Source organism: Anastrepha obliqua, chromosome 1 (assembly GCF_027943255.1).
Source record: "Anastrepha obliqua isolate idAnaObli1 chromosome 1, idAnaObli1_1.0, whole genome shotgun sequence".
In the NCBI taxonomy this organism is placed as follows: domain Eukaryota; kingdom Metazoa; phylum Arthropoda; class Insecta; order Diptera; family Tephritidae; genus Anastrepha; species Anastrepha obliqua.
The window spans coordinates 154,464,011-154,482,348 of record NC_072892.1 but is presented as its reverse complement, the minus strand read 5'-3'; the positions used below and the strand labels follow the sequence as shown (position 1 = coordinate 154,482,348).

Sequence of the window (18,338 nt, the reverse complement as noted above, 5' to 3'; positions counted from 1 at the left end):
CCATGCTAGTGTCATTATTTAATAGCTACTTCCATATTCCGGCTATATCTAAAGCCTAAAAACTTCGTCTTCTTCTTGATTGGCGCGATAACCGCTTACACAAGTTTGGCCGAGTTCTTTCTAGTGCTAACTGGCGGCAGTTAGACACACCAAGTGGAGCCAAGTCCTTCTCCACCTTACCTTTCCAACACAGTGCCTAAATATATAGGTACTAAAAATAAGTTAACGGAAATACATAAATGCGGAAATACATAAATGCGGAAAGGATATGTGTCGTTACTCCTCTTCAAACCTAAATCTGAGAAAACTGTTGCAGGACAAAATGTGTAACTTTTTAAGAGTCAATATAATTTCGCATCATAATCACATGATACCTATTTGGCACCTTCTCAGTTGATACTAAGTACAGCACGTCTTTTCTTCGCTCAACGTCTTCACTCTCCGTAGCCTCTAAAAGCTTGGTGCTTCATTTCATGATGCCATTGCAGAGACATTCTATTTCCTTCTCGCCTATGATCATGTGGCAAAAGTCATTGAAGGCTTGTGGTCGCAAGAAAGGAGTGTAAGCACTATTATTATACCAACGAATAGGAATAGCAAGATTAATCCAATAAATAGCATTTCGATCGATGATCAATTTTTTTTTCAAAGCTCGAGTTTTCTGTTCTGATTAATTGAATCGATTAGAAACGAAATTAATTTAGTTCTAATATTTAAAGACTGCTTACACTCACAATTTTTCTTCATTTCAAAATTCGTACTAAATATCGTCGCTGCAAAATGTAGCACAAATTACAACACTGCTTGTGAGTAAAAGTCAGTTGCTGTATCAGTATCCGCAAAATTCCGCAGATTAACAGCCAAAAAGCTATAAAACTTACTTTTTTGCAAACTTTTTTAAATCAAAAATTGTAAGTGAATTCTTTTATATGCGATTATAATCAATAGAAAAATTTGGAGCAGAGTTATTTTATTATTTTAAAATTAAAAAACAAAAATAATCGAAAATGCTGATTAAGCGATTATTATATTGTAACTAATCGCAATTAACTATTTTGCCTTGCAGTTAATCTTTTGATACATTAATCGAGTACTATATTTTTTGTCATCCCTACCAATAACTAAACTTATGAAAACAGTTAACAATTAAGAGTAAAGGAACACTTTTTCAGCGTCAAAAGTGGATAGGTGACCTATTTGCTTACCTTTTTTGTGTGAACAAATCACTTCTCAAAAAAGCTTAAGGTTCTAATACAATTTTTTTTATCACTTAAATCGTATGTCCATAGATGTACAGAGAAACCTCCCTTGGGCAGGTAATCACCGTCAGTCAGCTTTTGTCCGCCCAAGAGAGGTGCCCACCCAGGTATAGAAAAAAAAAAACTCCACTCAAGGGAGGTCTCCGGTTAATAGAGGTGTCCGTTAGAAGAGGTTGCACTGTACCAGCTTTATTCAGGGAGCAGCTTAATAGTATAACCTATTTTCCATGAAATCCGTGTCACAGTAGCAATATTTGCCTTGGACCAGTGAAATTTTCTTGCCAAAAGTGCGTTTTAAGATATTTGAAAAAAAAAAATGAATTCATGCTAAATACCATTCAATTTCTTCGAAATATTGTTGACTGACTGTACTACTTCTCAAATGAGTACGCAGCAGTTAGCTAGCACGTGAAGGCACAATTTCATTGATTTTTCGGGAGTGATGATATCCAAATGCCACCTGAGGTAAAATTGTCAAACCAGCTTGGCTTTTATAAAGACGCTCAATTCACCTAATATGGATCTCTCAATAAGTATTTTAGCTGACGCACCGAATACCGCTTTTTAGTCATACAGCAAACCCCGAACATTCTAATAGGAAATATGGGACAATTTCTTCGCTATCATCCAGACGACCAATTTTGTTATAGGGAACTTCCACCGTCGCTGCTTGTTTTATTAGCGTTTCGGGGACCGTGTAATTGCTACAAAATGCATACTTCTGCTGCTAGTCGAAGTATATTTTTTAGGCTTGAAATATGTTTTGAACTGCTTCTCTAAGTCCTAGTGATCATAAAATAGCAAATAAAACCGTAAGCTCACGAAGTAATCTGCATTGTCTTCTTTTTCAAGCATATTTTTTTCTAAATTCTTTTTCACCTCTTCGTTATTTCTTTAATGTTGCAACTTATTAGCTATTCGAGTCGTATGCAGAAAATTTAAAACTATTTGTAAGCATAAAAAAATATTCTGCAATCAAATCTTAAAAATACTTACTCAGTGTATTTCTAATTTTATATATTGCAAGAAAATAATTAAAACATTAAATAATTAAGAAAATAAATAAAAAATATTAAAAAATAAATAAAAACTATTAAAAATTAAATAAAAATTATTAAAAAAATAAATAAAAATTATTGTCTTTTCAAAGGAACTAACACAACTTTTATATTTATCAAGTGTCTACGCGTACGATTGGTATTTCTGTTTATTTTGCACACTTTCTTTTAGAATATGCCTAATATACGTTATTGAATTTGTAATTTTTTAACTATTTTGTAAAGATGTGTCTTTTTAAAGCAACGCCTAGGAATTTTTATGTGCTTTTAAGTACTAAAATTTTTAAAATTTCCTCATTCCAAAGGAGGCTGGAGAGTAGTTTTTTTTTTAATGAGAAAAAATTGTATACCGATAAACTATATATACTATATATATCTCTATAATAATTTTCAAATATTTTTTAACTAACTTTTGGTTTTAATTGTAAATTATATTTCGAGTTTTTCTTTTTCAAGGCGCAAAATCAATTTAAAGAAGAATTAAAAATGTATAAAAGGGCACGCCCAGAAAAGGGCTGGAGAGTATTTCTTTAAAGTGTATACCAATAAATCATACATACATACTAAATATATATAAGCAATATATAGAAAGTTTTAAATATTTTTTTAAATTTTTTCATAGTTTTTCCCCTTGATCGTATCTAATATATCTTGTTTTACTTTTTTAACTTGGTGAGCTTTAAAAGTATAAAGATAAAAAATATTTTTCACGTATTTTTATGAATACAATTTTACAATTATGTGCTTCTGCGCATATGCCTATTATTAGTGTTTTTTTCTATTCTGTGTAAATTACTCTAAAATTAAAAAAAAATTTTTTTTAGGTCTTATTTTTATTTTTGTTTTATAAATTGTATCATTGTACATTAACAGTCTTATTCTGTATGACGAAACGAACATTCGTTGATATCTAACGGCTTCTTTTTTTCGCCACGCCTCTGCGCACTATTTCTCTGCTCGGCTCACTTGACGAAAAAGTTGCATGTAAAAGCAATAATAAAGCGCGAGTATGTTTATACCTTATAAAACTGGTATAACTCACTATTTTGTAAACAAATGTAATTTGTATTTTAGGCAGCTCTATTCCAGTGCTGTCAAGAAATGATTATTTATACCAGTTACTTCATCTATTCGCCACTTGCTAACGCTTGGCGAAAAGAAGAGGCTTTAAAATGATTTCATTCTTCCTTTGTATTGTATGTGTGATATGCAAGTGTTGGCGAACGACAACAACTGTTCGTCAAAAGCAGGCGAACACTTTTGTATTGCATCGTGCATGCGTTAACAGCGATGGAGAGCACAACCAAAACAGCCAATAACATGCAATAGGCGATACTCAATGTCTAGCACGATTGTGCAATTGTGTGCAGAAAACTTACATATGTTGAGTACGAGAGTACTAACATACACCTATACTATACTGAGTACGGGAGTACACGCAGCAAAATTACAATAAAAGAATAACAATAAACTAGAGAGTCGCATGCTACAGTTCGCAGCGCTGTTGCTTACATTACGGATATTGTAAAAATCTTTTCGCGTGCATTTTGTTGTTGTGTCTTTGCAATGAATACAAGTCTTTGCAATTCGTGAAATTCATGCATCGCGTGAGTGATTTACACGCAAGAATGATAGATTACAATATTGCGACATCTGCGAAAGTATTTATAGCTGTATCGTACAAATTGAATAAACAAGAAAGGAATAAATTCGTAGAACAATAAATTCGCTCGGGTAGTGACAATACACATGAAAAACAATACAACAATAAAGCGAAAACAAATATTCAATTACTGCATCAGCAATCAGCTGATTCTCTCAAATTCACTGAGAGCGGGATAGTGCAATACTGGGATAGCGGTACGCGGATGCCGCTAGCTTCTGTATTCTCTCTTACGTACAACTTTTGCAGCCAATCCAAGAATGTTAGATCAATATACTCAATCCGCTTGCAGCCAATCTGTTTTTACATTTCCAACACACTCACCCTTTTTTGTGACTACATTGAAATTTTTCAAATCATAACCATCTGTTGGTATACAATATTTCTTGCAATATAATAGGCAATCGTTTAAACAGCTGCGGTTAGCTTTGACAACCAGCACTTTCAGCGAAGCGAGAGCTTATAATTGTTGCCTTGACGATGGCATTCTCGAAATTAAATTACCCCTCAAATGATTGGCTGCGAACTTCATAACTGGCAATTCAAGTGATTTTTCACTAATCGTTTGTGTGCGCAGAAATGGAAAGATAAAAGTTTAACGTGCAAACGCATGGTAATAATAGGCAAACAAGAATGAGTAAAACGCAAAATTCCAACAGCAAATGACTTTGACGAAATGCGGAATTACTCGTTCGTGTAACCAACCTTTGATTCGTCATACAGAACTAAGCTGTCCGTTTCTTGATTTTAAAAGATGACACATTTTCGTCGATTGCGTGTGCGTTTAGTGTGAGCGAAGCGTTTATTACGAAACTACAGTTAATTACCTACTTAACGATTGCGAAAATTTGTTGCAACATTAAATGAACTATGGCTAAATATTGATATACCAAAAATGATCTGTTGTGAGGCTTTGAAATCGCAGTCCAATTTGTTTACAAACAGTTTTTTGTTAAAATTATTTAAAAAATGTGAAACGCTTTAATAAGTATCTGCTATTATTTTTATATATATATTATATATTTTTTTTTTGTTTTTTTTTTACCGGTTCTTTTTCAAAAGTTATGAAGCTCAATTCAATTTAGTTTAATCTAATAAGTTTTCAATTGTATTTGTGTATTTTATTGTTTCTTATGCTTTAGCAAACATTATTTTTTTTCCAAACCATTCACAGTTGCATTATTTAATTTTTTAGAAAGAACACTCTGAGTTATTATCAGTTGAATTCACCTGCACCCCTCCTGCTCGTACCATGCCACAAATTGTCCCTTGTCCTCAAACTGAGTTATACACAAATGCCTCGAGCTGTTTACGATTCGTTACTTTGTTTTGTTCAACCAAAAAAAAAATGTTTTTTTTTTCATAAACAGACTTTAACTTAAAGCTTAGTTTTACTTATCTTTTACTTAATTATATTTTATTTTAGAACAAATTTTATTTTAGAACAAATTTTACTTTAGACCAACTCTTCCTAGCTTGAATTCATTGCATAGTTAATAAATATGCTGACTTGAAAATTAATTTAAAAAAAAAACAAAAAATAAGAAACAACATCAGAAAAAAGCAATTTTAGTATTAAAAAATGCATACATTTAATTAAATACATACTTAGATACATATCTACCTTTACTATACAAACCTAATTAAACAATAAAATATAATGCCAATTGTAGCTGATTGTTGTTGTTTGCATAGTTACATACCCTAGTTATCTTAGTTTAGAACTTCCCATAAATACCACATACGTATTTACTCATATACATACATATACTAAGCGGTTTACCTACATATGTACGTTATGTGCCGAATTCATTTAAGATTAAAAAAAATTGAAAAATAATTTTAAAAAATTCTGCGAGAAAAATATCAAAATTTTCCCTCGAACATGGAATATAATTGTGTTGCTGTAGATTTGAGTTCGCCTTCTTTGCTCCACTCGTAATTGATACAAAAAATGAATGCATAAAATACATAAATAAAGGTCGATTACAACTGAAAATCGAGTATAGGTAAAAAAATTATTGTTCCTGTGTATTGAGCTTGATTTCATTAGGCCACAAACCGCTCAGCAGCAAGTACACCTGCGTTCAAAATAATAGACATGCGGCGAATTACCAAGTTTCATTTTTTTTTGTCTTCAATTTTTATGTTTATGAGACAGCCACATTATATAAATAGTATTCTATAAATAATGAGGATATTTACTCTTTCGCACAAACCAATAAAATGCCGAAAAAATTTATTTGCGTTTATTGTTTTTGAATTTTTAAAAGAAATCACTGTATGGACCACTGTTTACATAGTCATTGAGACCATTAAACTACATTTTGAATAGTAAGTAAAGTGACAGCAAAGCTATCCTTATAGGCCCCCTAATTACTTCAAAGTTAGTACAGTTGTTGGTATTTCGATAAACATAACGAGGATTTGTTTCCTTCTCCTTGGGTACTTTCAAAGCCCGAAATCATTTTAAATATAATATATAGCTCGGTGATCACTATGAGTGCTCGAGAAGTTGCAGATGATTAATAGATTGTTGACTGGTAAATAATCGGCAAAGAGGAAAATAATCGGCAAAGCGGATAAATCAACTCGCCTTGCCCGCCTTGAGTAGGATTAGACGATATAACATTTTTTGTGCGTCTACTCTACCTTTGCTAGGATTTTGGAAAACACTACATAGATTGAGATAAAATAGCCAACAATCTGCTTTGATGCTTTGAAAAAAAGTCAAAAGGAGCACGGCAGCAACGGATATTTTGTTTGTGTGCTGTATTCTGTTGCAAGAGTTGTGTAGTTTTCTAAGACAAAAATGCATCACTCAAATTTTATGTCGTCTTTGGCCGTTCTCCCCCATATTTGTGGTGTTAGTCTTGAGATTTTCCACAAATGGAAGGCCTTACAGTTCTCCGAGTGGCAGATGATTTTTATGAGGAATTTTATTCATGGAGGTTCGTCTTCGCCTGCCGAGCGGCGAGCGCTATTAGAAAAAACTTGTTCTACCATTTGGTGTGTGGGGCTTGGGATTTCGGACTGGTGCACTTCTGAATAGTAGTCATACACCAACCATTCGGCTACGGCGGGTGATTGCCTTTTAAATTCACCAAAGCTGCGAGTAGTACCTTAAAAATCTATAAAACGTCAGGGCATGGGTTTTGAAAAGTAGGTTGAGAATATTTTTGAACTTTTTCCAGAATCTTACCAAACTTTCTATAGTAGTATTTTACAAGTTCAACGCACATCCTCCAAGTCATTCGTAGATCTGTGTGGACCGAAAGGCAAAAAATTCTCTGGTTGTCAATTTTATTCATCTTTAGTGTGAATTGGCCCTTAGCCCTTTGAATTGCAAATATGATATTTATACCGAAATGGTTTAGCAAAATATTCAGCTTAATGAAATAAATAGCAAGCCAAACCTTCAAATATCTCAAAACTCTGCTATAAAATGTACCAAAAATCTCTGAAATCCTGAAGTTCAGTCAGCCCCATTTATGGATTTTAACTACTTCCACTTCCTCAAACTAGCATATGTAAGTTTCTGGTCTGCAAGTAGAAAATCTCATTCAGAAAGATACTGATCAGCGTCATAGCGTGACGTAATATACATATTGGGTTCTTTTGTTGTTGCTTTTCTCCCACTCCTCAGAACATAAATACATTTCGGAAAGCTGCTGCATCTTATCAGCACAGCTTTAGTTACATATAATATAATTTTTCCTTCTCTGATTCGTGAGATCATTCGCACATTTATAGGCTTTTCTGAATACCACAGTTCATTCCAACAACGACCACGACACCATTTGGAAGTTTTTGCTTTTCCTTTTAATGCTTTCAGCTTTTTAAAATCACTTAGCAGCTTTGAGTTGGTCATACGCTCAGTTTGTTTCAGCATAATGACTAGTTGATCCTTTTATAAAATAAATCACCTTCCTTCCCCTGAGTTCGCTACTTGAGTTCACAATCATCAGCCCCTCCTCAATGAGTCTTTTTTGTTCATTTTGCGCTTCACCTTTCCAAGAATTCAATTATATTCCATGCCGAACGTACGTATGTTTGTAGTTTCTTACCTTACGTCCACCAGCAAAAATGCTAGCGCAATCAAAATCCCAACCATGAAAGTGTCAGGTGACTGCATAATTCCAAAACTGTGATTACAGGTGATGATGGTGTTGGTGATAATGCAAATAATGATGAAAATATCGGAGTAGGCGGTGATATTCGTAATGGCAATGATGACAATATTGATGACGAAGGTGAGGATAATGATGTTGTTGCTGAGGTGCATCGCAGTCGCATTGCGTATCATAGCAGTCGAAAGCATGCGATTCGTGCAGCCGGTGCTTTGCAATCGCAGCCACATGCGGATGGTCATATTGACGTAGCCAACGAAAGCCATGCGGAAAATATGTGCGAAGATGAGGATTACGATTATGACAATGATTGTCATAGCGATTGTGATCACAAGATTTTGGACAGCGACTACAATTGTCATTACAAACGTTGCAAACAAGAGGCGGCCATGCGCAGCCAACAGGCGCAACAACAACAGCAGCAGCAGCAACAGAAAAATTTGCATGCGCAACACTATCACCAACAGCAAGTTGCCGAGATAATGTTGCACGGGTGTAATGGTCCATTGAATGATGCAATTAGCCTCACGACGACGGCGCCACCACTACCCCTATCGACACATCGTCACCTGCATCCACAAACTGTTATAAATCTGGGACGTTGTGGCAGCGCTTTAGATGCGCTTTGCTCTGTAGAGGTCGCTGCTGCAGCCGCAGTAGCTGCGCTCTCGCCAGCCTCTTCGAATGCCTCGGCAGCGTCGGCAACATTACAGCACCAGCAACAATTTGCATATGCACAGCAAAAACATGCTGCTGCAACAAACTATCAACAGCCACAGCATCATCAACACCAACACCAACATCAACACCAGCATCAGCATCAGCAGCAGCAACAACAACAGGCTCTAGCGGCAGCTGCCAACTTGGTGCAACACCATCATCAGCATCAACAGCAACAGCAGCATTACCAGCAACACCATACCCAACACATCCATGCCACACCGTACAGTGCCGCCACGCCTACCAGCAACAACGTACAACTACAACTTGTTGCGGCCAATGCCAACACACCCAATGCCAACACCAACAGCAGCCCAGCCGTGGCCGCAGCAGCAGCAGCAGCGGCGGCGGCAGCTGCCGCTAATCGCCGCGATCATAACATCGACTACTCAACGCTATTTGTGCAATTGTCCGGCACGCTGCCCACCCTGTATCGCTGCGTAAGCTGCAACAAAATCGTGTCGAATCGTTGGCATCACGCCAACATTCATCGGCCTCAGAGTCATGAGTGTCCTGTCTGCGGGCAAAAGTTTACACGTCGAGACAATATGAAAGCCCATTGTAAAATAAAACACGCCGATATTAAAGATCGTTTCTTCAGTCATTATGTACATATGTGATCAATTCTTTATGTGGTCAAATAAGCAGTTAAAGATTATAAACTTCTACCAATGCCATACAAACATATATGTAGAGAAATTTAGGCATTCTCTCACACACACATGAAAACACCAATGCACCGCCACACAATTGACACACATTAACCACCTTCAATGCGATACACACCCTTAAATAAATTTAAACCAATTAAAATTCTTAAAGACGACTACGTCTCCCACTCCAAATATATGTAATAAAAACTCAAGTTACAGAGAGAACTCATCTCTACTACTTCACTCTCAAATGTAGCTTATATGTAGTACTGTTACGGAGGGCAACTCTGCAACAAATATGCTTTGGTACAACGGCCTCTGAGCGACAAGTGCACAAAAGTCGAATCGTGCATCTCTAAATCGTGTAGCTTGTTATATGAGATTTTCCCGAAATTATTTGTTGTACTTATATGTATGCTTTGGAATACTATTCGCGTTCAATATGATACACAGAAAAATGTGGATCTACTTTGAAATACCTACAAATAAGGCAGTGATCGATTTCTTTGCGTATATTCTATAAAAATCTTACTGGCTGCTTTTAAGCATTCTGTGCAGAAGGGGAAATGGGACTGTAATGAGAGTCTGAACGATTCCATGCACACATGAATTTTCATGATGATAACGCAATTATTTACAATTCAAATCTCAAAAGACCTGTTGGTCAGAATCATCTGCCAAACGGAGAATTAACATTTCGTATTTTCGTGGAATTTGTATTCATAAAACATCTTTGAGAAGAATAATTACGTACTTTATTTCATTTGAAGGTATTGAAAATATTCGATGTGGTACTTGCTGGCGATGCAGAAGAAGAGAAAAGTCTTCTCCTTATTGCATTCAGTTAGCACGAGAAATTCTATCACCTTCAAACCCGGTTCCCAGATATGATATGCTGGTGGATCGAAATTGGTAGAACAGGGGCGGGAATCAATGAGCCTAAATTCAAAACATCGATTCCCATGGGTCTCTATCCAACAGATGGATCGAAATTAGAAGATTGGAAAACAGGGGCGGGAATCAATTGACCTAAATTCAAAAAATCGATTCCACTCGGTCTCTACCTAACAATCTTCCAGGCAAAAATATATGCCATTGAGATATATCTAAGAGAATGCCACCGTTAAAAAAATGAGAGGAACCCATATTTACATACTTTCAGATATTCCGGCGGCTTTGAGAGCCCTTCTATCAACTACAATCACCTCAAAAATGGTATGTGACTGTCTGAACCTTCGCAACATATTAGGGAACTTCAACATAGTATTTTTAGGTTGGATTCTTGTACACGAGGGGCATGAGGGAAATGAAATAGCGGACCATCTATCCCTTGGTTGGTCCTGAGTATTTCTGTGGCCATACAAAGGACCACATTAACGAACTTCTCGGGAGGTGGGAGGAGACAAATGAAACAATTCTCAACGCCGGACAGAGAAATTCCTTATAAGCTACTTTCATGCAGCAGAGTAGACTTAATACATCTAACTGGTTACTTGTCAGGTCACTGTAGCCACTACTTGAACAAAATTGGTGGTATTGCCGTGCCTCCATATGAATTATGGAACAATACACCCCAGAATTTACAAACATTTTTAAAAAGCCTTAAAATATTGGGTACCTCAGTAGGCTTTGGCTTTACAGTACGAGGAAGAGTAACGATTCTTTCGAGCATTTTATTAAAATCAATTGAGAGGTAGTTACTTCGTCAATCAGTAAGAAGAAGAAGCATGTGTTGCATAGTTTTGGGTAACACATAAATTCATGTAGCCGGCGAAATCTTGGCGCTAGCGTAAAGTATTTCAAAGTCTAGATGCTGCGGGTTCAAAAATCATTGATCATATTTTCGTGAGCATTTCCTATTGGGTATAGATTAACTAGGCTTTCGATAGAGAGCATGCGCTCAGTTGCCGGCCATAACAGTGGCATTAAGCTGCATTCACACTAACGTCATATGTGTACATTTATATAGTACGATTTAATGTTATATTAAAATAAGCAGATAACTTTACATTTTCCTCGTAGTTAAACAGAATGTATGTATTTATTAAATATGTAGTTGTAAAACATCGAAAATAGCAGAACAAAAAAAAAAACACCAAAGAAATCACCAAATATTCATATTATAAATATAATAATTCTCTATAATAATGATTTTTCGAATGAATAATTGTGCAAAGAAGTCAGTATAATTAGTATTTAAAATTTGAACGATCAAGCGATTTTAACAAAACAAAGTACGAGTATTAACCCACCCGGGCAAATTGTGGATTTTGTAGTAGACTGTAGCATTGCATATTTACCATTAGTATTTTTTTAGTTTTATTATTAAAGTCATGGTACTGAGAAAAGAAAAACAAAAGAGTGTTACAAAAAAAAATTACATTTAGTCAAATTTATTTATTTACGCTAATTTACACACATTTTCAATTTTATGTAGGCATCGACCAAAAAACCAGAAATGAAAATTTTTCGAATATCTATTGTTGTAATAATGAAAGCAAATATTTACAATTTAATGTAGTATTTTTACCAATGCGAAACCTTATTTATTTACGTTTGGAGCAAGCGAACAAGTATTATACTAGGAATTCCAAAAACAAAAAAAAATCAAAACAAAAAACGCGATAAGTTAACACTTCAGGTAGTGAATCAAGATTAACGCTTTTAAGTCCTGCCATATTTAATTTTTAGTGAGCTAGACACAATATGACCATTTAGTTCAAATTAATAATATTTTATATGCTGTATTTAAAAAACAAACAAGAACTAAAGCAATTTCTTTTGACGAAAAAAAAATAGGTATATGAAAGAGTTGGTGCAGTTATGCAATAAATTGCGCGCTGGAATTGACACGATTATTATCAACAGCAACTTTCTTGATGATGCTATAATTAAAAGAAATAAAAAGTGAAATGGTCACTCCACAAATGGTCTTAGGGTGATTAATTTTAGAGGCGCATCAACTCGAACAGGTTACTTCTTTTGAACTAATGTTTGCTAATGCTTAAGAGCTATCACCGAAAATTCTAATTTTAAATTAGGCTTGAATATATAAAAATACGCAACTATTTCGTTTGGAAAACGTGCAAAAGCACTAAAAATCACCCTATCACTTATCACGAAATCGACTCACATTTTCGCGTGAGATGCGCTCACTCTGAAATTAATTGTTGCATAGATTTAGGCACTACATATCCATGGGAAAATATATTCGAATGCGATATAAGTGCTTTTTCTTTAATGAGCTATGCAAGTGGGTAAAATCATAAATTTTTTCGCGCAATGTGACTCAACTTCGAGCGGCATGATTAAGTGGACCTTCAGTAAAGAGTTGATTGTAAAAAGAAGTGGCTTTTGTAAGTGACGACCTATAGCGGTATTTACGCAACGAAGGCCTTCCTGCACGTGTTTGTTTGGAGCTCGGCGAACTCAGAAATTTAATTTAAAAAAAATTCTTATAAGAAATTACAAGTCGGGTTCCACATCAGTATTAAATGTGCATCGACTTTGTTTAAAATATATTGTGCCAGCAGTCAAATGGAGAAATTGTTGTATAATCAACATGGTGAAAAAATTTAGAAGGAGTAGCTAATATCAAACCATTATACGGCGCTCAGCGAATTAGAAAGAATCAGATATGTAAATCTCCACTTACGGAGAAGCTGAGATTGTTGAAATGTGTGTGAATGCGTGCGAAATGAGCGGACAGAATTGTGCTGCCGAGTACACGGTGACGCGGCAGCCGAAGTTACTCGCTCAATTTCGTTTTCACCAAACCTGTTTCTGAGAGAATTCTACTCCAACTACAGCCAGGGACACTAGGCTTAATGAACTATGATGAAGTCTTCGTTCCTTTTCTATCTCTTTTCGCCCATGGAATTACCATTTCAAGCTTTGATTAATAATTTGCGACCCACATATTTATAGAGCTATATACATATATGAGGCTTCAGAAGGCAGAGATTCAGAAGATTTGCGATTATAATTTTCAACAGTTTCGCATCAAAATTATTCGCAACGATTTCGAATATAATCGATTTCAAATTCTACCTCAATATCTGCTCTACAAGTACTGCGCTACCAAAATGATAAGCAAAAGGTATTTCACGTTTATGGCGACCACTTCTTCTTTGATGCTCTCCATAGATTGGCTGCCGTCTTTTTGGATTGATCGACTGGATTAGGCATAGAAGATGGGGCATAGAAGATGAGAATTAAATTGAGATAGAATCAGGAAAAATCTTCTTTAAGCATCATCAAGCGAGTATTTAGAGATAAGAACCATAGTGAAACGATTTTTAAAGGTGTACTACCAGCAGACTGTTATTCGGGTCTGAGCGAATTAGGCAGATATGCCGAGGTCATTCGTTTTGTGTTTCACTAAGCTAAAGTTAAAGCTAAATTTTATGAGACACAAAACGAATGACGTAAAATCCAAAGTTCCGGTCAAAAATTTTTTTTTGCGCCATACCTAACGAGCAAACCTGGTATCCTTGGATAAGAACAACCAACTCAATATTAGAAATAAGAGAAAACCCGTTAATTGTTACTACACAGTTTGCTCAATAATTAAAGCTGAATGTTATCTTTGACTTAATCAGCGTCGCTGTAGTCTGTAAGCGAGTTGTCCTTGATTTAATGAGCGTCGCTGTAGTCTCTAAGCAAACCGTTCAGTTCTTAGCTGCCTGTAGAGTATGGAAACATTTTTTATATTTAATTTTTTTTTTACACTTAAACCCACTATTTTCGCTTTCGAAGTTGGTTCGATTGGGTATATTTACACCTTCGAGTAGTCATTCATAGGTTTTAGTTCTCTTGTTGACCCACATAAGTTCTTCAAATAATTTTTTAATCAACCTTTGATTTTCCCTATAAAAGGTTGTCTGTTATGAACGTTTTTAGGCTATTTAAGTGACAGCCACACCGTACCATTCGAATTTTGCAGCTAATTTTAATAATATTCTAGCATGGTAACCTTAACAGGTTTAGGCCGAGATTTTACTCCAAGTTTTACTAAAAAAGTTAATTTATACAAAATTGCTTAGTATTAGCGCCATTGCCTGAACACTCTCGATCTGAATTAATTATTTTCGAAATTTGTGTTCCATTTCAAATGCATATTTATTATAACAAATCGAAAAAAAGGTTTCACATTGACTTTCGTGTAAGCAAATGGGACAATGTTGAATATGTAGTTTCTTTTTTTTTTTCAAAACTAAAAAAACTACATTTATATGGGCAAGATACGATTTTTAAGAAATTAAAGATTAAAGCTAAATATAGTAGTAAAAATGTGGTTTCAACGTAAACGGTAATAAAATGGTTCTTCAGCTAGGTATACAATAATGTTTGTATGTAGTTATACTAAATGAAATGTGAAATAAAAATAAAACTTTCAATATTATTACAAAAACACAAAACGACTTAAAAATGGGTGTGATTTATGGAAAATTACTGCGCAAGGTGATTGAAAAAAGGGAACGAAATCGAGGCTGAAGCGAAAATGTTCATTTGTCAATGCGGCATTATTGGCGGCGTCGAAATGAGAAATCTGAGACAAAAAAGAAAATGTTCAGAAATTTTACGAAATTTCTTTTTAGCATTTCATCATTACTGAAAATTGATTCACTTTTAATCCTTTGCACTTGAGAGCTCCGCGTTTAAAATTTGTCTTCAAGCTCGACGGCTCCGCTATGGAGACAATGCAAATTGTGATTAAAAAGGGATCCAAATTGCGGTGGAAGCGAAATGAAATTTTTTGAAGCGAGAATTTTCGTACGCCGAAATCAAGGCGAATTTATTACAGGTGACAGCAAACACATATAAGTAAAACCCTACATGTATTTGTTGTTGCGTTTAGTCCAAGCATCACGTCAAAATCAGTAATCAAATGTAAACATACGAATGTAAACATACCAATACATACAAACAAAGCATATCATTTTGACGTAAGCCATACCTACGGCGAAAAATTCAGCTGGGTGAATGCTGTCACCTTAATAATTCCACCTTGGCCGAAATTTAATAAATTATTTTTTAAAACATTATTGGCGGCAGCGAAATGAGAAATATGAGACAAAGAAAAATTTTTTGAAGCGAAAACTTTCGTGCGCCGAAATTTAATAAATTATTTTTTAAACCTAAGTCGCATTCATTAAAGGCGTTGGCACTAGACCAGCAACAATGTTCTGTACGTTTTATTGTCAAAGTAAAAGTATTGGGCAACTAGAAAACAAATAATGAATTCGCCTTGTTTCATTCTAAGCTGACAGCCACATGTGTTGGTACCTTTAATAGATTTGTCTTGTTTAAAGAATTATTGACGGCAGCAAAATGTGAAATCTGAGACAAAGAAAAATGTATTTGAGCAAATCAGCATTACTGAAAATTTATTCACTTTTGAAGCTGTTATTTCTGAAACTTGATTCACTTTTAAAGCGAATACTAACCCTTTGGCACTGAGACAACGAAAAATTTTAAGAAATTTTTTTTTAGCATTTCAGCTTTTCTGAAACTTTATTCACTTTTAAAGCGAATATTAACCCTTGGCACTGAGACAACGAAAAATTTTAAGAATTTTTTTTTTAGCATTTCAGCTTTTCTGAAACTTTATTCACTTTTAAAGCGAATATTAATCCTTTGCACTCGAAAGCTCCGCAGCGGAGGCATTTAAAATTTGACTCCGAAATCGACGGCTCCGCCATAGAAGCAATGCAAGTAATTTTCAGTTGTCTAACACTTCTAAAATCTCTAATCACCTTAAGGATTTCGATCTTGTACGACGCATATATTCTTTTTGTTTATTTAACAGTTTCATTGTTATTTAAGCTTTTAAAAAACACAAAAATTAAATTAATAAATAAAATTTTCAGTTTATATCTTCAGAACAAAAACAAATCGTATTTATTGCATTTATTTTGTTTATAAATTACAAATTTAAAAACATTTGTGTTTGTGTAACGGTGAATAAAACTTTAATTTTGAAAATAGCCGCGCCTGCAAAGGGTTAAACAAGAGTTCTTAAAAAAATATTTCTTAAAAATTATTTTTTTTTTAGAAAATTGCCACAATAAGTTTTGCTTTAAATCTCTTATAGCCTAGACAGACGGTGGTGTTAAGCGGGCTTAACGACTTAATTCGAAACTATCTCAGAAATTAAATGCAACTGCAATGCGGATTGACAACTAGGCTTAATTCTCCGGAGAATTTTCGATGGTAACATTGCCGAAAAATTACATTTAATAACTATTGTGAATGACAAATAATGAAACTGTTAAATAAAAGAACAAGAAAGATTTGTCGCAATGATAGTTAGCACTAAAACTTTCGAAATTACATTAATTGTGTTGATATTGCGGAGCAGTTTGAGAAATTGCAATTTAAGTTTCTTTTTAAATAAATAAATAAATAATAAATACATTTTTAGTATCAGTGCAGCTAATACTCATATTTGTTGGCTGCGGTAAATTTTTTATTGTCAAAAATACCAATAAACAAATCAACTGTTCACTAATCCACGTAACAACCGTCTGACACACTGGAATTTTAATCAGAATTAACTGGACCGTTAATCCCCATTAACGCCGCCGTCTGTAGTCTGGGCTATTACTCTCACTGAAACACTTCTTCTCTTTCTTGCCAACTAAACGCCGCACGCAATCACGAACCACAGTTATCGCTGCAATTTACTCTCCAATGGCCGCGATGGCCTTAAGCGCATCCAGCATACGCGCGTTCTAGCTAACTCTGAGTTATTTAGTATTGATCTGTTGAGTTTACTTCTACGGCATAGGGTGTCATTATTTTCAGTAAACTTATGCTTTGAAATTAAAGCGAAAATATGTATACACATATAACAAATATATACATACATATACATATGTGTGTGTATAAAAAAAATATATACATATGCATATGATCAACTGTTTCTTTAGTAAACTTCGAACGGTAAGTCTTACAACTTTCTGCAGCTTTGTACGATTCTACTTTCGTTTATAACAACACGTCACTTAACTAATAATAAAAATAGACACAAACAAAAAAGAAGCAAAAACTTTTAATATTAGACTATTTAAAATACAAAATTTAAAAATTAACTAAAAATTAACACTTAAGGTTATTCATATATTACATATGTACCATAAACTATAACATTCAAACACTGTTTATTTTAAATATCGCCTTAATTCTCCCCTTCTGATGTTTGTGCCCAGTGAAGTAACAAATGTGTGAAAAATCTATTGAAAATATATTTCTTTTTTTCCAAAAATTCGAATTGCTAAATTTAAGAAAATCAAAAAAGAAAAAAAAAATCAAAAACAGGAATTGGCCGACAAATTTGAAAATTTTTTAGCTAACGATGAAAACACTAAAACAACAATAACACAAACTGTCTATTACCCATCTCCAAATCGTCTAACCTAAAGCCCAAAAGCCTAAGCAAATAGGAAAATTTCTTATTCGCCTCCTTTAGATTGTGGACCTTTCTCTCATACATACATACATACACCAATATTTTATAAAATTCTATTGCAGGAAGGAGAGGTGTTGAAAATGAACTAACTCAATATCAAACGTAAATTATTACATATATACATACATATGAACATTTGTCTTCTTTTACCTAGAATAAATATGCCCCTTTAGTCAATTGTTTCTGTATTGAAAAACAAAAATAAATTCTTATATAATTTTATGCATACGAATTTAATGACAAATGGGTAAAAAAAACATAAAACTTTTGGAAATAATAAAATTATATTTTTATAAAGCCTTAGAAAACTACTTAAGTACGTTACGTAATAAATTTCAGAACGCGAGTACTTTTTATTTACCCATATTTTTTAAATAAAAAT

At 34.3% G+C, this 18,338-nt stretch overlaps 1 protein-coding gene across 3 annotated transcripts in view; it reads left to right on the top strand.

The window, feature by feature from the left end:
- The window catches only part of LOC129236928 (sex determination protein fruitless), a 139,242-nt gene that overhangs the window by 93,624 nt on the left and 27,280 nt on the right, over window positions 1-18,338 (top strand). Inside the window, exon 8 of one of the 3 annotated variants that reach the window (XM_054871269.1) lies at window positions 8,138-13,456. The exons of the other annotated variants lie outside the window; for them this stretch is intronic. Within the exon in view, the coding sequence (XP_054727244.1) occupies window positions 8,138-9,450 (1,313 nt within the window). The 3' untranslated portion in view covers window positions 9,451-13,456. Of the gene's footprint in view, window positions 1-8,137; window positions 13,457-18,338 lie in introns of those variants that run through there. 3 annotated transcript variants of the gene reach the window in all.